The sequence below is a fragment of the Mandrillus leucophaeus genome, unplaced genomic scaffold (assembly GCF_000951045.1).
Source record: "Mandrillus leucophaeus isolate KB7577 unplaced genomic scaffold, Mleu.le_1.0 Scaffold3, whole genome shotgun sequence".
Taxonomy (NCBI): domain Eukaryota; kingdom Metazoa; phylum Chordata; class Mammalia; order Primates; family Cercopithecidae; genus Mandrillus; species Mandrillus leucophaeus.
Window position 1 is genome coordinate 14,710,960 of NW_012103142.1, and position 26,665 is coordinate 14,737,624.

General features: G+C 40.1%; 1 protein-coding gene across 1 annotated transcript; it reads left to right on the forward strand.

The window, feature by feature from the left end:
* Positions 1-13,408: 13,408 nt before the first annotated feature.
* On the forward strand, positions 13,409-26,239 carry ANKRD66 (ankyrin repeat domain 66). The gene is given in 6 exon segments (XM_011986869.1): positions 13,409-13,477; positions 16,355-16,415; positions 16,418-16,437; positions 18,393-18,567; positions 20,182-20,410; positions 25,445-26,239. Coding segments are annotated over 6 exon segments (753 nt in total). The 3' UTR covers positions 25,644-26,239.
* The last annotated feature ends 426 nt before the right edge of the window (positions 26,240-26,665 follow it).

Below are 26,665 nucleotides of genomic sequence, written 5' to 3' on the forward strand. Positions count from 1 at the left end.
TGCTTTTTTCCCCATGTTCTCTGAATACACTGAATTACTCCGAGCATCTATAATTGGCAATGCCCTGCGCATTTTCCGCACTCCGGTGCATTGTACACTGAACACCAATTCGGAAGCTGTGTGGACCGTGCTCCAGATTGGAAGGCCTGCCACTGTGCTGGTGTCATTTCTCCCTGGAAATGACAATGAAGGGCAATCAGGAATAGCACTTATGGTCTGAGGACAAATGGAGCTAGAAGGAGCCGTTTTATAGCTCAGTTTAACAGTTATTTGGGGTTTAACTGAAACGCCTTCCTTCATTTTCCAATGCTTTCTCTTCAATCCACTTTCTAATAAATTAAAAAACACACTCATTTAAAACTTCAGTTAGAAACTTAGGTAAAGTAGTTGGAAATTTATGTGGGGTGTTATTAAAATTTTATATTTTTAAATAGTGTTTTGGTTTTTGGTGAGTTGTCAGAACTGGAGATGAAATTTGGTTTATTTTGATTTTGAGTACTCTGCAGTAAGACGGCCTGAATTTTTGCTTGTTTCTCCCACTTACCAGTGGCGTGACCTTGGGGAAGTTCATCATCTCTGCTTCTCAGTCCCCTCATCCGTAAAATCAAGAAAATAAAAATCAGTCAGTCAGAGGCAGTTTGTGAGCATAAAATGCGAATACATGTGAAATGCTTTGGACAGAGCTTGGCCTATGGGAAACATTCATTCAATATGTGTTATCTAATGTTGATGCTTAATGAAGCAGTGACTCATTTAAACCTAACAATAGTTTTTTTTTTTTTTTAATTTAAATGAAACTCTATCCACCTAATGACATTGTCTTGTACTTCCTGGACTAACCCCCTGTAAAACAAATGGCCCACAAACATCAATCTAAAAGGATACATTATGCCCTACCAAAGAGATCTCTAATATCTTCCTTTGACCTTAAGACAAAGATGAAGACAAAGTTGAAGTTGAAGACCTAACCCCACACTAAAAAGGTGATAAGCTTTGAGAACAGCTCCTAAAAACAAGTATACAACATTTTATTCACTTCTCTCATTGCCAGCAAATGTCATCTCCCATTGTCATTAGGTCATATTCTATGAGCAGCCCCACATCGGTTGGCATTTGACAGTTTAGTGCCCTGAGAAGATGCCCGGTGAAGAGTGCCCAGATTTAGCAAATAAAAATACAGAACACTTGGTGAAATTTGAATTTCAGATAGACAATAAATAGTATTTTAGTATAAATATGCCCTATGCAATATTTGGCACATATACTAAAAAGTTATTTGTTGTTTATCTGAAATTCAGATAACTGGGCTTCCTGTATTATATCTGGCAACCCAGTAAGTAAAATTAATAAAGAATATTCCTCACATTCCAAGAGGATAAGTCAACACAGACATACAGATTATAAAGTGAGTCTGATATGGGTTGTTTTAGTTTTTTGTAAGTTGGTTCTTTGTTATTCTATTTCCTACATTTAATTCCTCCTCTCATTTCCCATCAACATAACAGTACCTATTTCCTCTTTAATATGAGTGAAACCGATGACTCGGCTCTTCCCTTCAATCAAGATATTAAATTGTAATAACGTGCTCAATTTTTTTTTTTTTTTTTCCTGGAGACATGGTCTCACTCTGTCACCCAGGCTGAAGTGCAGTGGCATGATCACAGCTCACTGCCACCTTTACCTCCCAGGCTCAAGCAATCCTCCTACCTCAGCTTCCCAAGTAACTAGGATCACAGACACATATCACCACACCTGGCTAAAATTTTATTTTTATTTTTTGTAGAGACAGTGTCTCACTATGTTGCCCAGGCTGGTCTTGAACTCCTAGGCTCAAGCGATCTTCCGGCCTCAACCTCTCAAAGTGCCGGGATTACAGGTGTGAGCCACTGTGCCTTGCCATGCGCTCAGTGTTTTTGTTTAATTTGAATAGTGTTTATTGAGGTGAGGGCCAGCTGTAAGTCAGGTACCATTTCAAGGATGAATAAGACACAGTCCTTCCCTGGAGAATAAGGAAATAACAACATAAAGTGCTACCCTATTAGGCAAATGGAGTACTGTGGGAGTTCAGCAAGGTGAGTTATTTAATTATCCTGAGAAAGATGTGGGAGTCAAGGACACCTCACTGTGTGGGACCCAAAGAAAAGTGGCTCCAACCCAGATAAGCAGGAGAGGTCCCAGAATGGCAGCAGTGTCGAGGCTAGGAAGAAACCCATCCTGATTGCAGTAGGAAGACTGGAGGGAAAAATAGGGTTCAATACAATCGAAAGCATGACTAGGAATTTGGAAGCCCTTAAGGTTGTTAGAGGGTGACAGAATGCAAAGAAAAAAAAATTATGGTTAAATTATTTCCATCTAAAATATAAAGTTAAAATTAAAACTAGGATCTTCAAGGGAGAAAATGTCCAGGAAAGGCCTGATGCAAGTGTGATGTACCTAAAATGGATTGATTTTGAGCTACTAGTGGTGTCTCAAACAGGAGATCCCATTTAAATCTGAAATCTGAATGTTGTCCAAATGACCCAGAGCAGGAAGCATTATCAAGCCCTCCACAAGATTACAGGCAACAATATTCACATAGTCACAGAAATGCTGCCTATTGGTTTTCTGCTTTTAGATTCACCTTATAAACAAGTCAAAGAAGAACTATGACTATAAAAGAAAATGTAAGTATGACTAATTTTTTTTAATGTGCAGGGTAAACATCAATAGGTAGAAAGGGGTAGGAGCAGGTGCAGGGTGTAGAGAAGGGTGGGGTACTAAGGTTCTCATTTTGGGAACTGACAGTCAGAAGATACTCTCTGTGGTTAACAGGACAAAATGGTCTGGGTGTACAGAGGATAGAGCAGTGCAGGGCTGAGTATAGAGAGGTATCTCTGTTAGGAGGTTAGGGAGGAGATAAGACCAGTGTGTATGTGAGTTAAATCTTCATTTCTGTTAGGAAAAGTTAGGTAGATAGGGCCTAAGATGATATACCCAGAAATAATAAGATAGCATGTTATTTTGGAAACATGGAGATCACCACCAGAAATCTAAAAGCAGAAACCATTAGGAGTTTGGAGAATGGCAATGAGATTGAGATTGAGGTTGATGCTGGGGTTGGGGTGGGCTGAGGTGGGGACTCTTGCTTTTCTTTTTTAGTACTTCAGTGCTACTTGTTTGAACTATGCTCATGATTGTATGGAATACATATTTAAAACTTTTCAAGATTAGAACTTTGTGAAAAGACTTCACCATGGCAGTAGGTTTCAAGCATGAGTAGGAGCTCTTCTGGAAGAAGAGTTCTTCTGGAAGTTCTTCCGGAAGAACTCCTACTCATTCTACAGAATATGGAACTTCATGAGCAAAGGCTCAGGGGCCTAAAAGTGAATAATACATCTTGGGAATGTCAAGTTCTCCATCATGTCAAGAGCATTAGGCATATGGATAGGACAAATCAGAAGATAAGAATGAAAGGAGGGCTGGGGTTACTAAAAAAGTCCTCTGGGTAATGTAATAGAATTTGGACAGCGAGCACTTTGAGGACAGAAACCACATCATTTTTATTCTCGCATCCAGTACAAAGTCTAGCACATGGCAGTAGTAGTACATCACAACATGCATCAATTATGTCATAAGAAAATGACATAATTGATGGTAATTTGAAAACATGTTTTCCAGTTAAGATGTAATATTGATATTGCTAGAAATCTAAACAAAACAGAAAAAAATACGAAGTGCAGGTTGCCCTATAACCCCAACTTCATTTGGTAATTATTTAACAATTTGGTACATACCTTCTAGATGCTTTTTTAGATGTGAGTGTGATTATTAAGAGAGCAGAGTCAGACAAAGCCTGGAATCCAGCTCTACCTGTACTCCTTCTAAGGTCTTGGGCAAGTCATGTAGCCTTCTAACCCCTCAGTTTCCTAATCTGTAAAATGGAAATAATAACAGCAATTACATCACTGGGTTGCAGTGAGGATGATAAGGAATTATGCATGTAGAGTGCTTGGAACAATGTTTGACAAGCAGAGTGAGCACTTGATAGATGTTAGCTATTAGTATGTATATAGATATATATGCATATAGAGATACGTAAATTGTTAGAAATAAAGCTCGGAGTCTTAAAGAAAAATGAGCAAATAAAGGATTTTTCAGCAAAGCAAATTTAGTTCTGTGCAGAAGGATGCTTCTTGTAGGGCTGGTTGCCACGAGAGCACACAGAACAAAGGAGAGTAGAAGCTTTTATTCCTGAGGCGACTCCTGCCCTTGTGTCCTTTCCCCATTGGTTGGGGTCAGATGGCACAATCTAAACTGGACTCGATTGGCTAAATATTTAAACTTTCTTAGATAAGGTGGGCTTATGATGGGAGAGAGGGGAGAGGAGAAAGGGGTCATCTACAGAGGACTAGAGTGGCAGTCCATTCCCAAGTAAGGAAAGAAATGTGAGCTGGGGCTGTGGCATGCCTGGGCATGTAGTAAAATCAGAAAGAAGAAAGAGGGGTGGTAATTCGGAATTAGAGAATAAGAAGCTGAGCAGGCTGTTTGAAGAGAAATCTTGCCATATCTCACATAAATATACATATGAGAAAGACAATTCATACATATATGAATATGTATGTGAATAACTAGGAAGACCTGGAAGATACTGGTGGTTTGTGTGGGTTGGAAGAACCTACCACAAGACAGAGTGACAGAAGTGGGAAGGTAGCATATCATGATCTGAGAATAGAATTTGAGATCCAAGAGTTCAATGATAGTAACTATGCCTCTAAGTTTTTGAAGTAGAAAAAACTAATCTTTTATTTGATATTTTAGCCAATTCAAAAACTAATTATCCAATGCCAGACTAAGCCTTCATTCCTCATTGGCAATGCCTTGATATCTTTTGTGGATGTGGTTCGCTTAGGGACTTGAGAACTGTGAATGTCACAATGGGTTTTTTTGTATGCATTCAGTAACTGGATTCTACCACCCGGCCTGCCAAATTGGTCTTCAGGGCATTTTTCCTTACCCCAGTCATTGATAACACCCTTACTCACCTTAATCAAGATGTAGGAGGCATTGTGCTAAATCCGAACTCCCAGGTTTCTCTCAGTTGACACTGTGATTCAGTCACCCACATCCTTTATCTAGTTGTGCAGTTCCTACTGTTTTCGTGCTAATCAAGGCCCTCAAAAGGTCTAACCCTGACAATTACAAAATGTTTCTTTTGTTTACACAAATTATACATGCTCATTATTTTAAAAAGTTCTTATTACTAATTAAATATATATCCATTTAGGCTTTTTCCACATAAACAAATACGTATACTGAAATTATTGGCTATTTTGATAAGACTCTATTTTCATTCAGCCATATAATACTAGCATTTTACTAAGCCAACAGATCCACATCTACAGCATCGGTTTGAAAGGCTAAATATTTATTTTCTTGTTAGTGAAAATTTGGGTTATTCATAATTTTTAATTTTTGAAAAGGTACTTCAGTGACTATCATTGCAGTTAAATTTTTATGCATGTTTTTAATTATTTGTTTGTGAGAAATACCTAGAAATGAATTTTCTGAGTCAGAGTTTATGCATATTTTTGTCTTCTAACTTGTTCTTCCACCTCCATGGGTATCCTTTACCCTAGAATACATTTTACATTGTTATGGCAAAATTACATCTCCAAAAATAAAGGATGGACTTTAATTCAGTCTACTTCCCCATTCAGCAACTGCCAACATTTCCCACTGGACACAGGTACAGATAAAATCTAGACATCCTGACATGGCATTTGTGTCCTCCCAGGATATGGCCTCAAGCTCTTTTTCATTTAGGCCTCCCATATTCAGTTCACTTTATGCTCAACGATTCTGGACGTCATGTCGTGGCATCCCTTTGGCTTGTTGAATTCCTACTTTATTGGTCCAGGTCCTAGCAGGAAGCACACAGCATGCTCAAACTGGATTATTGGATGAATGTTTAACAAAGTGAATGTGGACAAAGGTGAAAGGAGAGTTTAGGAAACCCAACAAGGCATAGTGCAGTGACTCTGGGCAAACAACACTGAAGAGCCCTTATCATGCATGGACCTGCAGGAGCAAGAGGAGAAAACAGTAGCTGTGACCTAGCAAGAACAACCCTATAGAGAAGGCCACCAGATAGGAGCTGTGACCGTCACAGCAAATCCTTGGCACTCAGGCAGGAGGGAGGCCAAGGGACTAAATATTCCAAACCCATTTTCCATCCACCCTCCAATCTCATGCTGGAAATTGCCCAGGCCCGACTGGAAGCCAGTGGCGCCAGAGCCCACGGATGCCAGGTGGGAACAATGAAGAGTGGATCTGATGAGACAAATGGAAGATGTCCAGCATACCCGCTTATTCCTATGTACCAGTCTTCAAGTGCTTTAGTGTCCCTGTTATAGCATTTAACATAGCCTTGATTACATTTTGTTGTGCAATATCTTACCTCCTCAACTAGATTAATAACTTCTTAAAGACAGAAGTGATCTTTTTCACATGTGTGATCAGGTGCTCAGGAAATAATTTGTTGTGAATGTATCCCCTAAAGAGACTCCTTCAAGGAACTTGATTTGGGGACAATAGGTATACCAGAGAGGCTAAAAAGGATGACTTGTCTGGACAAGGGCTCCTAGGTGGGAGGGATATGAGATACCAAGGCAATGATATGGAGCCCTTTTGTAAACCCATGCAAGAGTCAGGGTCTACAGAGTGAGGGAGCTATGTAGGCCCACCTTCAGTTTGTGCAGCACACAGGAGAGACTGAGAGGAGAGCCATAGCTGTGTCTTTGAAGCTAGTATCTGCTTCAAATAACACTTTAGAGGAAACATGGTCCATTTGGAAATCCTACTCCCCAGAACAAGATTTTACAAGCTTCATGATGGATTGACACACACTTCCAGTTTGGACTGATTAGCAGCAATGCTGGAATCCTACATCCAGCACAGGCTTTTTTTCCTGTCTCTTCCCATGGGTGGTCCAAGATGTCAACTCAGGTCCTACTCCTTGACTAGGAGGCCCTGTGAAAGCTCCAGTAAAATGGATATATACAGAAGGGAATGAATAATCCAGAAGCCCAGAAGGAACCCAACTCTTACCCTCCTAGTCCCAGATGCAGGGAACCCAAGAACTTGCCTGAGGTCTCAGCTTTGGTAGTAGCGCCATCAGGCACCAAGTTTCATCAGCTCTCATCCTCATAACACTCAACAAGAAATAGAGAGACCTGCTTTGAGTATGTGTAAGCCCTCTAAGCCTCGGTTTCTTTCTTTTATTTTTTTTCAAGAGAGAAGTAGAGAAAGAAAAGAATGGCTACTCCATAGGCAGAGCCGCTGAGCCTGTTTCTTTGCCTGCAAATTATCTGTATTTCAGGCTTGGTGTTAGGACTGATGAAATAATATCCATAAAATACTTAGAACAATACCTCATGCACAAGGGCATCTAACAGATATGCCATTTCCTTCCTGACACTCCCATTGTCCAAGTCACCATTCCGTCCCTTTACTGTATTGCCTCTTTCATACATATTGAAGTTGAAACTGGGTTATTTCCCAGGGAGAGAAGTCTTAACTTCAATAACTTTCAAATGTTAAGTTTGACTTCCACCTCAGGAGGCAATGTGTAGCATAGTAGATAAGAACATGGATATTGCAACCAAACTACCAGAACTGTCCCACAGCTAACTTTGTAAACTTAAGGAAGTTACTTGATTACTATGTGCCTTTGTTTTTGCTTCTGTAAACAGAAGGCATAATAGGTGTACCTGCCCCACAGGCATAATAGGTGTATCTGCCCCACAGAAATAAACTTGTTAATGTGTTTTCAAGTACTTAGAACAAAGCCTATATGGGTTTTTTATTATTATCATCCTCTTTAGAATTGGAGGGAGGTAGGAGAGAATCAAATCTCAGTGTTCCGAGCAAGAGTCAGCAGCTCATGGGTGGTGGAGCTGCCTAGACCACACCCATTCAACCCTGAACCCTGAGCCCTGAACTGAACCCATAACGTGCAGTTGCTGTGCATTGATTATGTATGTTGAACTTAGCTGGGGTTGGGGAAGTGGTAAGAGATGAATTAAAACACAGCAGGAGTGTTACTTTAAATAAATAATTTAATGTCAATGGCTCTCAATATTCTCACCTATAAAATGAGTTTTGGATATATTATTTCCAGAGTTTCTTCCTGATCTAAAAATGACTTTGATTCTATGGAAAAAAAGGTCTCCTGCAAATCACCTCATCCAGAAAATTTAGTCCCAGTGCTTTAGCTAATGTGACCAAAGATCAATGGCTGACCCATAGATATTGCCCCAGGTGACCTCTGTGACCTATCGCAGGATAGGTAAGAGACTCTTGACTGTAGACTTTTGACCTTCATTCAGTCACAAAGGCACACTAAGAGCACTGAGAAACACGTATCATACAAACTGAGTATCATGTTAGCAGACCCTACTACTTGTAGTTAGCAAATAATTAATATTTTCATAAGATAAAGATTTATTTTGGCCTTATTTTTATAGAACTCTGTGTATTATGTCAAAGTTTTATTTTTTTTATTCAAAACATACTATAGTATTTTGCACCTTTTTTCATCACTTCATCTTCTTCTTCTCCTTCTTCCTTTTAGTATAGTGGAAGTAGATCACTCTGGACTTGTGGAAAATCCTGGGGAAATCCTGGGGGCCTCTGCCTTTGATTGCCTTACTCTCTGGCCAGCTTATGACTTGCCAAGAAATTAGATGTCAGACACCTGTTATTAGGGGAAGGAAACCTGTGAGAGGGTGTAAAGAGAAGGTGAGGCCACAGATGCATGCAACTTTTTACCATCTGTCCCTTATTACAAGCTATTTGAGGGCAGGACCTCTGCTTCTGTACCCTTGCATCAACACATACTAGTTACTTGTCAAGTATTTGTCCAATGAAATCAAGCTGAACCTGTTGCAGGAAGTCAGAGACCCCAAATGGAGGGACCAGCTGAAGCCATGGCAGAAGAACATAAATTGTGAAGATTTCATGGACACTTATCACTTCCCCAATCAATACCCTTGTGATTTCCTATGCCTGTCTTTACTTTAATCTCTTAATCCCATCATCTTCGTAAACTGAGGAGGATGTATGTCGCCTCAGGACCTTGTGATGATTGTGTTAACTGCACAAATTGTTTGTAGAGCATATGTGTTTGAACAATATGAAATCTGGGCACCTTGAAAAAAGAACAGGATAACAGCATTGCTCAGGAAACAAGGGAGATAATCTTAAACTCTGACTACCAGTGAGCCGGACAGAACAGAGCCATATTTCTCTTCTTTCAAAAGCAAATAGGAGAAATATCACTGAATTATTTTTCTCAGCAAGGATCATCCCTTAGAAAGAGAATGCACCCCTGAGAGCAGGCCTATGAACGGCCCCCTTGGAGGCAGCCGTCTTTTATGGTCAAAGCCGAAGGGATGAAATAAGCCCCGGTCTCCTGTAGTGCTCCCAGGCTTATTAGGATGAGGAAATTCCTGCCTAATAAATTTTGGTCAGACAGGTTGTCTGCTCTCAAACCCTGCCTCCTGATAAGATGTTATCAATGACAATGCATGCCTGAAACTTCACTAGCAATTTTAATTTTGCCCCATCCTGTGGTCCTGTGATCTCACCCTGTCTCCATTTGCTTTGTGATATTTTATTACTTTGTAAAGCATGTGATCTCTGTGACCCATACCCTATTCGTACACTCCCTCCCCTTTTGAAAATCACTAATAAAAACTTGCTGGTTTTATGGCTTGGGGAGCATCACAGAACCTGCCAACATGTGATGCCTCCCCCGGACACCCAGCTTTAAAATTTCTCTCTTTTGTACTCTTTCCCTTTCTTTCTCAGACCAGTTGATGCTTAGGGAAATAGAAAAGAACCCACGTTAACTATCAGGGGCGGGTTCCCCTGATATCTGATGCAGCAACGTGGTTTTTTCTTTTTTCCTAGGTGCATGTGGGAACCTGATTCCCTTTGGTAGGTGTGGAGAAACGTCATTGGTATGGTCCACAGACATGCGTGTTCAACTCCCTAATGACTGGTAAGTAGTCTGTGTATGGTCTGGGTTAACTGTGGGTCATACAGAGTATAAAAATTATACTTACCTCTTCTATATTAAACTCCGGTTAAAACAGAAAAGGGTTTGAGTGCCCATGGAAAATATGGTCACTGTATTCAGGACAGTGGTAAAATTCTGTCCTTGGTTTCCTGAAAAAGGAACCTTAGATGTAGACCTGTTAAAACAGGGAAGGGTCCGAGTAACCATGGAAAATATGGTCACTCTATTCAGGGCAGTGGAAAAATAATGTCCTTGGTTTCCTGAAAAAGGAACCATATATGTAAAAGTATGGGATCTTGTTGCAGCATTCCAGGAACTGGTCTTGACAGGGAATTATGTTTCCAACACTGTTTGGGATGATTGGGCCTTTGTGCATGCCATCCTAATACCTCCTCAACTTTCCTCTCCCACAGGGCCTTCGTTATCAGATCAGCCTCTCCCTTCAGCTATTCCTCCCCTACCTAAAGATACCGAAAATTCAATGTCTAACTCTAGTGACTGTGGCTTAATGTTACCCCCTGATGATTCTACTTTTTTTTCATGAAGAGCCGGTACTTGAAGCTCCCGAGGCCAGGACTCACACAGCCTGGGACCATATGGACCACAGATATGCTAATTCTTCCCTCTTCAAACCTTTGCAGCATTTGCCTCCGGGTGTTACCTAATGGCTCCAGGACCAAACTACAATTTACCTGTAATTCTATAGGCCCTTCCTGTCCACTTCAGCCCCTCACCCTCCTGTCGTTTCGGTTCCTCAACTGGTCACTTTGCCATCCACTCAGCCTGCTTCTCTGTACCCTTCTTCACACATAAATGCCTGTGATCACCAGTATACTTCTGCTTCTTCTACTCCTTCAATTCCCCTTTCTCACACTCTCATTGCAGTCTGCGTCGATATGCGCTGCTCAAATTTACTTTTTAAAAATAATTTAAGGATGCTCGTACTCAGTATCGCCCTACTTCTTCTTATGCTAAAATGGTATTACAAACTTTTTGTACTGAGGTCATTTTGCTCCCTTTAGACTGGGACCTTTTGGCAAAAAGCTGTTCTATCTCAGCTTGGTGGGCAGAGGAGGCCTGTCTGCAGGATCAACTAAATTGAACTAATGGCATTCTAGTTACTCAGGCTCAGCTCACAGGTTCTGATAGTTTCTCTAATACTTATGCCCAATTAGGTTTTGATACTGTTATCACAAAACAAGTAACAAAGGTGTGTATGAGAGCTTGGGATAAATTATGTGCCCCGGGCCAAGCTCCTGTTTCTTTTACTACTGTTAAACAAGCTCAATTGCTTTTACTACCTAAAATCATTTTAAACAAAGGAGACAAGACACGTGGCCCTGGGATGGTGGCCCTGGGATGGGCTCTGGCGGTGAAAAGGCCACTTCTTGGATTAATGTAATTTCTAAACAATGACCCACCTACACTGTACACATTCAAGGAAAAAAGCTTTGATGGCCTAGTAGATACTGAGGCTAAAATTAATATTCCATGTAACTTTTATAGTGCTCCCAGTCAGCATATGATGGAAAACATGGGGTTTGTTCCTGGTCTCAGTCTCGGTCCAAAACATGAAGGGATTACCAAACCCCTCCCAGTTATTATAAAAGAAAACAGGACTGTTTTAGTGGCGGCTGCTGCCACGCTTCCCGATCCTATCCCTTTACAATGAAAATCTGACACACCCGTTTGGATTCAGCAGTGGCCACTTTCTAAAATAAATAAATAAATAAATAAATAAATAAATAAATAAATAAATAAAATAAAACTGTAGGCTTTAACTCAACTGCTTACTGAACAGTTACAACTTGGAAATGTGGAACCCTCTCTTTCCCCCTGGAATTCTCCAGTGTTTCTAGCAAAAAAGAAATCAGGCAAGTGGCAGATGGTAATCAATTTAAGGGCCACTAACACTGTAATTAAACCTAAGGAAGCCGTCCAAACTGGCATGCCTGCCCCTGCTTTAATACCTAAAAATTGGCCCCTCATAGTTATTGATCTTAAAGATTGTCTTTTTTTCATATTGCTTTACATAAATTGGATTGTGAAAAATTTGCTTTTACTGTTGTATTAACTCCCATTTTGACTCCAGGAAAAGTGTAATGTTGGTTCGAGCTCGGGAAGGAATCTGGATTCCAGTAACTTTGCCCAGACTTTGGAAATCCTCCCACTCAATACATTTAATTAATGAAGTGTTACAGTGAATTCTAAAAAGATCTAAGAGATTTGTTTTTACTTTAATTGCTGTGATCATGGGCCTAATTACAGTCACTGCGCTGGCCACCACTGCCGGAATGGCATTACATCAATCTATTCAAACGGCTCATTTTGTTAATGATCAGCAAACCAATTCCACCCAAATGTAGAATTCTCAACAAGGCATTGATCAAAAATTGGCTAATCAAATTAATGATTTAAGACAGTCTGTTATTTGGCTTGGAGCTTGGGTAGTGAGTCTCAAACATTGCATGCAAAAGCAGTGTGACTGGAATACCTCTGATTTCTGTATCACCCTGTATTCCTAAAACAAGACTGATCATTCATGGGAAATGGTCAAAGGACACCTTCTGGGTAGGAAAGACAATTTATCATTGGACATAACTAAATTAAAGAAACAAATTTTTGAAGCCTCTCAAGCTCACTTATCCATTGTGCCTAGAGCTGAGGTGTTAGATCAGGTGGCAGAAAATATTTATGGATTAAACCTCTTGACTTGGATTAAGTCTGCTGGGGACTCCACTGTAGTACATTTTGGAATTATGTTCCTCTGTTCAATTGGCTTGTTTTTAGTGTGCTGGACCAGTCAAAGAATCTGGCTTCAAAATCGAGAGAATGAACAAACCTTCATAGCCATGGCACATTTATATAAAAAGAAAGGGAGAGATGTTGCAGGAAGTCAGGGACCCCAAATGGAGGGACTGGCTGAAGCCATGGCAACATGTTAAAATTTCATGTTATTGTTGAGGAAAAAAAAAATCTCTCTAAAGTTAAGGAACCTGCCCAAGACCTGACAACTGGTTCTGAATGTGAGGAGCCCAAACTGTCCCCACTCCCCCACAGGTCTCACATCTCCTATGGATACACGGTCACTACGCAGCCTACCTCCGTCACAGTGTTATATGGGCAGAAAATCATTCACAGCTTTTTTTATTTTTATTTTTATTTTTGCATTAAATACTATTTGAAAGATCCTGTTAAGGGCCAGCACATTTGGACTAAAAAAGATGACTGGAACTGCTGAAGAGTTAGGATGTGAAACAGACCGGGGATCCCACCCCATCAAACACCTAGGGAAGCTGAAGTTGACTGGCTGGCTTTCATGCAGAAGGAGGAGTCAGTTTCCATGGCATGGGCACAACACTCCGGATAGTTAGGACTGCCTGCCAGCACAGAGCTCCTTGGATTTCACACAAGACAGTAAGTGCCTTTATGTTACCCTCTCTTATTTACTATAGTTATTAAAAATCACTGACATTTATTAGAACTGATATTTATTGACTACTTTGCACTTGATTTCCTATCTTTCTGGTAGAGACACATCCACCAGAAAGATAGGAAATCAAGTGCATTTAATCAAATTCACAAGGATTGGTTGCTAAAGGAACCAATTGATAAATTTCAGTAGTCAATGCTAAGCTAGTGAATTGCATATATTTTCTGCAAACAAATTGTGTTTGTTTTTGTTTTGTAGAAAGCTTCTAATTAATAGGTATTTTTTAAAGCAGCTTTATTAAGATACAATTCACATACCATAAAATTGGATTCATTTAAAATGTACAATTCAGTGGTTTTTGGCCTTTTGGTGTTGTGAAAGCATCTAATCTAAGAACATTTCATCACCCCAAAAAGAAATCCTGTACTTATCAGCAGTCACTCCCCACCCCAACCTCCATCCTAGCCCTAGGCTGCCTATGGTATACATTCTAGCTATCTAGATTTGCTTATTCTGAGCATTCCACATACATGGAAGTATGCAATATGTGGTCTTCTGTAACTGGCTTCTTTCACTTAGCATGTTTCAGGGTTCATCCATGAAGTACGTATCACTACTTTATTCCTTTTTATTGCCAAATAATAATCCTTTATATGGATGCTCCACATTTTGTGTATTCATCTATTGATGAACCTTCGGGATATTTCCACTTTTGCCTATTATAAATAATGCTTCTATGAACATTCATGTACGAATGTTTATATGGATATCTATTTTTCTTCTCTTGGGTATATAGCCCATTGGAATAGTCAGACTTTCCCATTTCAAAACTTACTACAAACCTACAGTAATCAGGACTGTGTAGTACTAGCATGAAGATAGATATTTAGAGCAATGGAGTAGAATTGAGAGTCTAGAAAAAAACCCTTACATTTATGTTCAATTGTTTTGCGGCAAGTGTCATGTATAAAAATTAACTCAAAATGGATCACAGACCTAATAGTAAGACTTAAAACTATAAAACTCTTAGGGGAAAACACAGGAATAAATCTCTGTGAGGGAAAGGACCAACTTCATTCTTTTACCTATAGATATCCAGTTGTCTCAGCATCATTTATTGAAAAGACTGTTATTTTGTCACTGAATTGTCCTGGTATACTTGTTGGAATCAGGAAGTGTGAGTCCTCTAACTTTGTTCTCTTTCAAGATTGTTTCAGTTCTTCTGGATCACTTGCATTTCCATACAATTTTTTAGAATCAGATTTTCCATTTCTCTGGAAATAAATTTTGCTGCCCAATGCTTCCACTTGAATTGCAACTCATCCATGGGAAGTTATGGAATCTTGGCATGAACTCAAATGTGGGACAAATGAGGTTGGTTGAAATGTAAACCTGCTTGAAGGCTTCTATGAAAGGCAAGCGAAAAGACTTCTAGACACTGATTTAAAAAATGGTTTTGTTTTAGTGGCACCCTCAGATTAGAAACACTCTAGTGTTTTTGTTTACAATTTTATCATTGATCAAACACTCCGGTATAAGGGATTTTATTAAAATAAATTTTAAAAGTAAAATGCAGTCTGTGCCATCTTCTCTCTTACCTAACATAGTATGTACAGAGCATCTATTTCACAAAACATGCCCAATCCTTGTCCTGCACACCCCAAAATTCTGATTCCTTTTGGACTGAGGCCCAGGCATCTGTATTTTTAAAAATCCACTGCTGATTCTCATGTAGCCCCTCAGTTGAGAACAGCTACCACATCCTTACTCCCTCCTCAGCTCTCCAATCTTGCTTCCTGCCAGTCTATACCTTACTTTTTAGCCACAGAGATATTGCTACTCAGAGTGTGGTAAGTGAGCTAGTAGCACTGTGAGAACTTGTTACACATGCTGAATCTCAGGCCAGGTTCCAGATCTACTAAATCAGAATCTGCATTTTAATAAGATCTCTAATGATTTGTGTACATCAGAGGTTGCCACACTATGGTCTACAGACCAAATCTTACTCACCCCGTTTTTGCAGGCCTGTGGTCACCATTTAAGGTGCTGAACCTCCATGGGATGGCACAGTGAGACTCCCAGAGCAAGCCCAGGCAATGCCCTCTGCCCCTGCTGCCCCGTCAGCAGCCCACAGCTGTGCCTGGCCACTGCCCGGGCCCTGCTGGTCACCACCTACACAATGGGGACTCTCCTGGTGGCAACTGCTGGGACTGAGCAGTGGAATCTCAGTATGGGAGTTGGTGGCTCCATGAACCACCTTGTCTCCTGCCAACTAACTGGAGATGACCCCTCTAGGAGGAGAGAAAGCTCACTGGGATCTGAGCATCACTAGGGCAGAGTGAAACTGACCATCTCACCGACCAGGCCCTTCCCCCTCAGGCCTGTCCTCTTTCCACTAAGAATATCTCCAGCTGAGGAGATACCCTCCAGGGTACAAAGAAGGTAGAAAGATCCACCCCAGGAAAGTAGGGCAGGGTGGAGCAGGAGTTTTCTCTTTCATATGTATAATAGACTCTTGGCATATATATTTTTCTCTTTTTTTCCCCTCTTTTTTTTCCTCTTGGCCTAATAATATTTACTATCCGTAAAAGTTTATTGAGTCTTGGTTTACACATTAGGAACCACTTGCCCTTTGCAGTGTGTGACTCCGGCCACAGACATGGCTGTCCTTCAGCAGGGGATCCTCCACCTCCATCAGTTGCCAATATGTCTCTGACCCATCCCTTCAGGACCCAGCTTAGGCCACATTTAGAGAAAGCTCCTTTTACTTCCCAGTCTTTGTGAATGGCTCTTTCTCTCTGTCCCCCAGGCATTTACGGCATTGTATTTTAATTTCTTTTATTTTCTTTCTCTCCCTCCAGGGCTGTTCACACATTTCAGTGCACTCACCTGGAGGGCTTACCACAACAAAGATGGCCAGCCCCCGCCCAGAGTTTCAGATTCAGTAGGTCTGGGGCTGAGCACAATATTTTGTGTTTCTAACAAGTTCGCAGGGGCTGCTGCTGCTGGTCACAGTTAGTGAGGTTGACACCAGCTCCTTCTTGTGATCCCAACTTAATTCTTGAGATCAGAGACATTCCCAACGGCCCCGTCTCAAATGGTACTCTCTCTACTCTTGTTTTCTATCTCAGCTCCTTGTTTACATCAGCAGCTCTCAACCTGTTTGTTCTCAGAGCTTCTTTACACTCTTAAAAATTATTGAGAGCCCCAGAGAGCTTTTGTTTATGTGGGTTATAGCTGTCAATTTATTCTATTGGAAATTAAAACTGAGAAAACTTTTAAATATTGATTAGTTCATTTAAAAGACTGTAATAAACTTATTACACTATAATATAAATGACATTTTATGAAAATAAATGTATTTTCCAAAACAAAAGAAATGTGACTAGTCACATAGGTTTACGCTCCCCTGCCCAATCTCTTTAATATCTGACTTAAGAGAAGACAGCTGGATTCTTGTATCTGCGTCTGCATTCAGTTTGTTGTTTTGGTTAAGGTATATAAAGACAATGTGGTTATACACACACACACGTATATACAATATATATACACATATATACATATATGTGTATGATATATATACATATACATATACACATGTATATATAATATATAATTATATATTATATACACATACATATATACACATGTATATTATATATACCTATATGTGTGTACATATAATATACACATGTATATATTATATATATACAGTTGGAAAAGGGAGAAATATTTTCAGATAATTATGGATATTGTTTGATACTACAACAAAATTGTATAAGTTGTAGTGTCTTAAAGGTTAGTTGCAATGTGCAATCTGAAATGGTATCAATGCACTTTCTATACTGTTTTATTAAAATCCATTGGTCTACCAAATGGATCTCTTTATCCATGCATGATTTCATAACATCCTTTCTTTGTCATGGAAAATATTTGTCTTTAGGGTGATAAATATTTTCTAAATGTTCACACATTTCATTGTACGGTATTCTAAAAACACATTTATTAAGTCATGTAATCAAAGATAAAGATTTAATAAAAATAATTCTTATCGTTTCATTTAGGATGTTCCTATGTAACTGGCTTTTTAACATTTACTCTGAGTGTGTGGTGAATGGCATGCTTCCAGGTCCAGTTTGGTGTCATTGCCTTGCTTCATGCTAAGGCACCAGCAGTTTTCTACACTATTGCTTTTGAGCCATCTGAACAATTGTCAACACAGTGAAACAAGGCCAGTAACATTTTAATATAATGAAAACAGCTTTGACTTCACTGATCCCCTGAAAGAGCTCCAGGGATTTCTGAGGGTCTACAGACCATAGTTTGAGAACTGCTGGTTTATGGCATAACATTAGTAACAATTTTTAGGTATTTATTTGTGTGATTGCGTGTCCATCTCAACTGGTGCAACAATGTTAATACTGTTTAATTTTCATGGAGTACCTGTTCTGTATCCAATATAAATTTTTTTGCAAATTGACAACCTTGGCAGATTATATCTGCCAAGATATAACAACCCTGGCAGATTATATCCATTCTACAGATAAGAAAGATAAGGCACAGAATTACACAACTAACATAAGGGAACACGACTAGAACTCTGAAGTAGGAGTAGGAAATAGCACTAGAGGATGTTTTGAGGCCAGGTAGCCGTGTGTCAGCCCATGAGTTTAGACATAATTCTGTGTGCAGTGGGAGCCACCGATAGTTTTAGGGTAGGGGACAGGCAGGCACTAACCACAGGAGCTCTAAGTGCACACTCATGCCACACACATGAGGCAAACTTAGAGGCAAACGCATGTGGCGGGAAAGGAAATAAATGATACGGAAGTCTGTGGGATTACTGGCTAAGAATAAAGGGTTACTTAGAATTTTCTAAGTGGCATGTCTCTCCCACAGTTGTTTTCTGTCATGGAATTGGCCAAAATGTCAGACATGACAAAGCTTCACCAAGCTGTTGCTGCAGGAGACTACAGCTTAGTGAAGAAGATTTTAAAGAAAGGTCTCTGTGACCCAAACTACAAAGATGTAGACTGGAATGACCGGACCCCACTTCACTGGGCTGCAATCAAAGGTGAGTGGGCAATGCTTAGGTAGATCTGCCCCTTTGAGTCCACCATTCATGAGGCTATCAACCAATAGGCTATGTGGAGGAGTGGAACAAACATTTCTTTAGAGCCAGATGGAAACTTCATTTCATTTTTTTTTTCTTTTTTTTGAGACAGAGTCTCGCTCTGTCATCCAGGCTGGAGTGCAGTGGCACAGTCTCAGCTCACTATAACCTCCATCTCCTGGGTTCAAGCGATTCTCCTGCCTCAGCCTCCTGAGTAGCTGGGATTACAGATGCGCGCCACCATGACGAGTGAATTTTTGTATTTTTAATGGAGAAGGTGTTTCTCCATGTTGGCCAGGCTGGTCTTCAACTCCTGACCTCCAGTGATCCTCCTGCCTCAGTCTCCCAAAGTGCTGGGATTACAGGCATGAGCCACCACGCCCAGCCCCAGATGGAACATTTTAATCCTGACATCACCGCTTACTAGTTGTAGTACCTTAAGCTAGTTATTTAATGTCTCTGGGCCTATTTATTCACCTAAATATTATGTGCAAGAATGCCACTTTGCAGCCCTGTGATGGGAATTCAGCAAAATAATGAGTGTACAGTGCCTACCGTATAGTCTGCTCTCAGTTAATATTAGTCCTTTGCCCTCTCAACCTTTAACAGGAATAGAACATCACAAAGAAGGATAGGGACTTTGTTTCGTTCATCATTGAATCCCCCATGCCTTACATAGCTCAGTTACAGAATTGGAGGAAGATAGTGGCAAAAACTCCGGCAATGGGCTTCTCAAAGGCTTTGGCAATAGAAAGCCATTAAAGAATGTTAAGTAAGAAAGTATTATGGTCAACTTTGCTTTTTAAACATTTATTGTGATTCCTGTGTGGAGAATGGGTTGACAAGAAGCAAGACTGGCTGTAGAGAAATTAATTGGGATATTTTTGCAAAAATCTAAGTGCAAAGTAATGGTAGCTATACCAAAGCACCTTTTAGTGAACATTTGCTATGTGCTGGGTACTGTACTGTGTACTTCATGTCTGTGATTTCGCCTGCACTCTACAAGAATTCAATGATATAAGGGGTAATATCATTAATTTGCAAATTAGGAAACTAGCCTCAGATATTTGTTTCTTATCTGAGGTGCCACTTGTTAGCAAGTGGGATTGGCAGGATATGAAATCACATCTATCACATCTAGAAAGCCTGTGCTCTTAACCTGTGCTAGCTATCATGTAAATAGGACTTAAAATATTTGGTTTTGGCTCAGTGTTGAGACTGTCAAAAACAGAGTGGGCCTTACCAATAGACAGGTATAGTGTGGCTTGGGAGAGAAAGCAAGATTCCTGGGCAGGGCCTGTGGCAATGCACAGGGTAGGGGAGTGTCCTGGAAGGAGGACAGGGAAGGCTTGCAGGGCTCAGGCCCTGGGTGAGAACTAGGTTCGTGGGGTAAGGTAGGGCACTGAGTTCCTGGTGAGAAGAGGGAAAAGGGAGGAGGGGATGATGATAGGAAACTGGAGGCTCCTCAAAAGCAAAGGTTCCCTTTCCATTGTGTTACCTAGGCTGGCCCTGGCCTCAGGCCACTCGGGACATCTTTATCCTAACCTCATCCTGTTTCTTCTTGGTACCTCTAAGGGCAAATGGAGGTGTTACGGCTCCTGATAGAATACGGAGCCAGGCCCTGCCTGGTTACTAATGTGGGCTGGACCCCAGCTCATTTTGCAGCAGAATCAGGCCATCTGAATGTACTCAGAACTCTCCATGCATTGCACGCTGCCATCGATGCCCCCGACTTCTTTGGAGACACACCAAAGAGGATTGCACAGATCTATGGGCAGAAAGCCTGTGTGGCATTTCTGGAAAAGTAAGTTTATTTTTTTCCATCTATAGAAGGAGCAGAGGAACAGGAGTCTGTGATCAAGATCTTGTCTGATTCTGTGGTCTCAGGTCAATGAAAATGAAATGAGGAAATCCAGCCAGCGGATGATTATTTTATTGATTTTTTTAGTTGAGTTATTTTTATTAATGTTTCACTTGAAAGACTAGTTTGGGGGTCAAAATTATATTAACATGTTGTTTTAGATTATGCAGAAATTATCTCAGGTAAGAAAATTGGGATACCAAGTTTGAAGATGGGACATGGTGCAAGAATCATGACCTTCAGCTTTCTGAAAGGCATCCAAACTGGCTGTGTGACCTTGTGCAAGTCACGGCAGCTTCCTGACCCTCAGTTGTCTCATATTTAAAGTGAGGCAGGTGAATTAGACTTCAATTTTTCAGTACCCTCCTATCTTTTAAAACTTCTATGTTCATCTGTGAATGCCCTACTTATAGGCACACCAAAGAACTTATCTATCTAGCACCTGTTTATTTTTTTCACTCAGCCAAGCATTCAAACATAATTAAGCACCCATAATTTGCATAACAGTTATAGCTCTGAGAGGGATTGAATAAAATTTGGAAACCTAGAATTTGATTGTTTCGGCAAGCAATTCATACAAGAGAAAGTAGAGTATCAGTGAGGGCATCATTGCTTGGAAACCAAATGATATAGACTATAGACAGCAATGCCATCTACAGGGGCAGTTCATGGTGGGGTGCCCTCCGAAGAACCTGAAAATACAGTTATCTTCGGAGAGTTGAACAAGTGAAAATTTTGCCTATGATGAGGTTAGTTATCCATAGAAGTAACCCAAGAGACATTCTCTTAAAGGTAATGTCTTACATTAAAAATATCCAATATCACAATTGAGGTGATTTGGGGAGTAAAGAGGCAGAAACTTGAGTCCTGACTCACGGATTCACTTTTCCCCAACTTCATCCGGCATCTCCTACATTCAATGATCTCCATCCTCTGTGGACCTCAGCATCAGCAGACATTGTTCTCTGAACTTTTTAAAATCCTAATATACCACAATGTGACCATAGCTCTCTTCACTTTATCAGTTCCTGCATTATCACCAGGTCTTGAATTCATCAAGATATCTTGTCATTCAACTTCTCCTTTTTCTCCTATCTATCACCTTCTTGAAGGTCTCACTAAATTTCCTCTACCATATGAGTACCATAATACATTTCATTGTTCCATTCTCCTCCCGCTATTCCTGCTATTAATTCTCAACCCAGCATGTAACCCGGAATTCCCAACCTTAGATGAATCTCTGTCTTCTCCACGTTTATGCTTGTTCAGCTAGAGAAAATCCCACATGTCAATATATGGGTATCACCAGCAGTTTGAATATTTCCACTTTTATCTGAGCCCTCAGAGCAGCTTGGCTATCTCTTCCTGTCCTACTCCCTCATTGGCAGTTCTAAAGCAACATCACACCTCAGCCTGGCTTTCAGAGGTATTCCTTCTACTTTAGAAAAAATATTGAGCCATGAGTTACAAATTTTTCAACGCTCACACCTGCAGATTTTATGTATATTTACATCAGCTCCTTCTTGCCGTCCTGTCCCTCCTTTGTAAAGTGTTATCCCTCCATATAGACTCTTGATCCAATCCTTCATGTCTTCTAGAAGGCCATTCATTATTCGTGTATTCTTTGTTACATCTTTACTCTTTCTCTTGTATTTTTAGTGTTTTTTCCTTTCCCTTGACTTCTTTCTGGACTGTGAACGTGTTCAAATAGGTATTATCAAACAAACAAAAAGTTAGAGGTCCTTCTGAATTCCTCTGTGTCTTTCTTCTTCCCTACACTTTTAAGCAACTTAAAAGCTAATCTACTTTTTATAATCCAAAAGGAAAAACACTTATCCTCTCAGAGTGTCTAACATGTTTTATAGTAATAATTTGTGTAAAAACATAGAATCTTTGAATAGTTTCTGTATTTTTATTGTGATAAAAAACTCATAACATGAAATGTACCATATTAACTGTTTCTAAAGTATACAGTTCATCAGTGTTGTGTACATTTACATTGTTCTGAAACAGATCTCCAGAACTTTTTCATCGTGTAAAACTGAAACTCCATACCTATAAACAACTACCCTCTCTTTCTTCTCCCCAGTGGAATAGAATTTTGACTCTATATAAATCAAGAAACACCTGAATTCTTTAGTAGTTCGTGTTTGCAAGATCTAAGATCATGATAAACGTTAGGTCCTAAAATCTTGGGGAGAGACAACATGTCCTTCCTCTGCCTTGTTAGCAATCAAATTGAGTAGGTTTTAAATGTCTGTTAATTGGAAGGGTTTGTTATTTCATTTTCAGCCAGAGGAAAGAGGTGCATTTTAAATATCAAAATTAGATCAGCTTTGAGTTTGTACTAAACTGGGAACGTAATAGATTTTCATAAATTATGTGTGCCTTTTTGGAAATGTCAACTGTCTTTATGTCTGCTTGTAAAAGTTTCAAAATATGTTTTTCTCTCAAAAAGGCAACATTGTTTCATTTGCTTGAATATTATGATAGGAATGCTTACTGATATTACTTGATAGTCATATGTAGCCTTGGAACTTTAACATATATATATATATATATATCAGTATTAATCATGATAGTTGTACTTCTTTGAAACATTACATTTGAGGAAACTAATCTACGTAATTGTCTCCACTTCTTCATCCCTCACCCAAGCTTCAGACTTCTTCCCCGATCCTCATACTGAATCAGCTGTCACTCAAGTCATTAGGGATCTCCTCATGGTAAATCAATTGCCTCTTCTCAATTCACATCTTACCTCCACTTAATTCGGTATTTAATATTCCTGAAACCCTTCTCCCTTGTTTTATCTGATGCTATTCTCTTTTAGTTTTTCTTCTACTTCTCCTATAATTCCTTATGACTTTTAAAATGTGCTTTTTCTAAGAATAAATCTCATGATATATTCTTGCGTGCCTTTTAAATGCTGACATTCCTCAGGGTCCTGCCCTTGACTGTCCTCTACTGATTCTCTCTAAGTAATCCCAGCCCCTCCCTAGTGACCAGGGATCAACATGAAATATGACCCCAGCATAACTGAAATGCAGGAGGGGTGCTTGCCTCCAAAGAGTGGGGAGTGCTGTTACCAAGAAAAGTAGGCAGTGTTGAGCCGGCAAAAACAACAAAGTCACATCAGTCACATCACGTGTGAGTCATTTCTACTTATCATCAGCTCCCACTAAGAACTTCCCTTCTGACAGTTAGAGGGTTTAGGGAGAAGAATCCTGAATTAAGGGGGGATTAACCTGGATCTTGAAAGCTAGCAGGCTAGTGGAGGAGGGGAAAATCTGTTGATTTGGAGTGAAGGCACCGAGTTGGAAATGTGCATAGGTTGTGTGTATATGTGAGAAGGCAAGGGATAGTGGAGGGACAGTGCAGGGACAGTGCAGGGATGAGTGGCCTGGCTAAGCAGAGCATTCACACTAGAGAGGAATGGAGGATAAGGTCAGGTGAGGGGGAGGGTGACCACAGTGAGCAGGGCAAGCAGAAGAATGTGAGCTCATCAGGGGAGTCACAGGCTGAAATAGATGCATTAGCAATTTACTAGTGTAGTAGAGGAGTTGGCAGTGGTACTGTGTGGGATTGAAGAATGCTAGACTTTAGGCAAGGGGATCACTTAAGGAATGTCTTATTGATTCACATTAAACCACTCATTTAGCAAATATTTTTGAGTTCTACTATGTGTGTGTCATTGAGTTAGACACTAAAAACGACCTAAAATAAACCAGATACAGTGCTGGACATCAAGAAGTTTAACTGTTTGGGAGAGGAAATAACTTGTTTACATAAATAACACTAATACAAGACAGAGAGTGACTAGGCAGAGGAAGGACATGGTGTGGTCTGAAGACTGAAAGGTCACTTCCAGCTTAGGGTGAAAGACTAGCGAGTTTGCTGTCCTTTGAATGAATTGTGCTTTTAATAATGGTTTGCACTTAAGATGCTATTTGCCTTCCCTATACCATTATCTACCCTCTTAAATTCCATTTGTCCTCATATTGGTTCAAATTTTCTCTCTGTAAAGTGACTTTTCCAAGTGCCTTTAAGCAAGTCACATACTCACCTTTGGCCTCATACAAAACTATATATGTGTATATTTCCCATTGTCTATGTGTGTATAATGCTCTATTTATCTAATTGTCTATTTATCCATCCATATATCCATTTAAAATTATATATTTTTTACATAATCCATACGTACATATAATACATATGTGATTGTGAGTGATTCTCGTTTTCTTCCTTATATGTTTCTGTACTTTTAAATTTTATACAAGGAACACACATCACTTTTACGGTTATGAAAAATAAAACTAAAGGCCGGGCCCGGTGGCTCAAGCCTGTAATCCCAGCACTTTGGGAGGCTGAGACGGGCGAATCACGAGGTCAGGAGATCAAGACCATCCTGGCTAACACGGTGAAACCCCGTCTCTACTAAAAATACAAAAATTAGGCAGGCATGGTGGCGGGCACCTGTAATCCCAGCTACTGGGGAGGCTGAAGCAGGGGAATCAGGCGTAAACTCGGGCGGCGGAGCTTGCAGTGAGCTGAGATCCGGCCACTGCACTCCAGCTCGGGCGACAGAGCGAGACCCCGTCTCAAAAAAAAAAAAAAAAAAAAACCAAAAAAAAAAAAAAAAAAACCTAAAAATAAACAAATGAAAACAGTCTCCCAATAATCTGCAAGCTGCTCTATAAATGTGAGCATTTCAAGAATCAGTAGCATTTTCTTCAAGCTGAGTGACTATCTTTGAGTCTGTTAACATCTCACTGGGGTCACACAATTTTTCTCCGCGTCCAAGTAGTTTCTTTAGTGTCTGAGACCTTCCCTAAGTGTATGCTTGGAAATACTCAAACTTGGCCTCCTTCCTTCTCAACTGAATTGCTGTGTGCAGAACCTGTGAATAGAGGCTGATTCCCAGGCTGGGACAGGCCCTCCTGCTCCAAGTTCAGAAGCCCCTTTCTTCTTTCCTAGGGCAGAGCCCGAGTGCCAAGACCACCGCCTTGCTGCCCAGCAGAAGGGGCTGCCTCTGGATGAGCGCGATGAAGACTGGGATGCCAAGAAAAGGGAGCTGGAGCTGTCTCTTCCTTCCCGAAATCAAAACACGAATAAAAAGAATAAGAAAAGTCGAGGCCCTACCAGGCCCAGCAATACCAAGGAGAGGAGAGTATGAGAACTCAACCTTACGTTTTCTGGCAGGGAACTTTTCCTGCCAGAATTGAGGCTGTTAGGCGTGGTGGCCTTTCCATGACTTTACTTACAGGCCTGTACTCATCTGGCTTCTGCCAAAAGCCCATGGACCTGTCATTAGGTGCTGTCTACATGGGCTGTTGTTTCCTGGCTAGCACCTACTGTGTACAATAATTGCCAGGAGAGGACAAAACCTGCTTGCATTTTGTCATCAGTGTCATCTGTTTGCACGGTCAGCATCTTTTGTCCCCTGGCCCCCCAACAATGATAGAATTTCAGGGGACAAGGAAACTCTGGCATGAATTAACTTCATCCCTGATAACAAACGAGAGATAATGTAAAATAATGAACATGTGATTATAGGCCTACTTTTTCAACTGTAAATTTTGGAAAATTAAATTCAGATCAGATAATTCCAATAAAAAATTGCATCCAGATTGAAATGCAAAATACACATTAGATTTCAAACACTTAGTACAAAAATATAAAATGTCTCATTAGTAATACTTAACATTGATTACACATTAAAATGATAATATTTTGGATACTGCGTTGAATAAAATATATCACCAAAATGAATTTTACCTTTTTCCTTTTCCTTTTTAAAACATGTGGCTACTAGAACGTTTAAAATTACCCATGTGTTTTTTATTTTATTTCTATCGGACAGCATTGCTATAGAACCCAAACAGCATGTTAAGCCTCTCCTAGGAGACTAGTCTGGTGTATTTTACTTTCCCTGGCTGCTCTGCATTTTAGATATACTAATTTCTCTGCCTAAATAAATTTATTTAGCTATCAAGTACCTTTATTACATATTCCTTAATTAATGTTTGTGTTAATACAGGCCATGCTTAGTTTGAATTTTCTGGAATGAAAAAAAAATGCTTGAATATCTCATAGAAAAGCAGTATAGCTATAGAGGATACCTTTCCTCATGTTGGTCTACCTTTGAGCATCAATCCCTTCCTCTATGCTCTGCAATACAGAGTAGTGCCTGCTTTG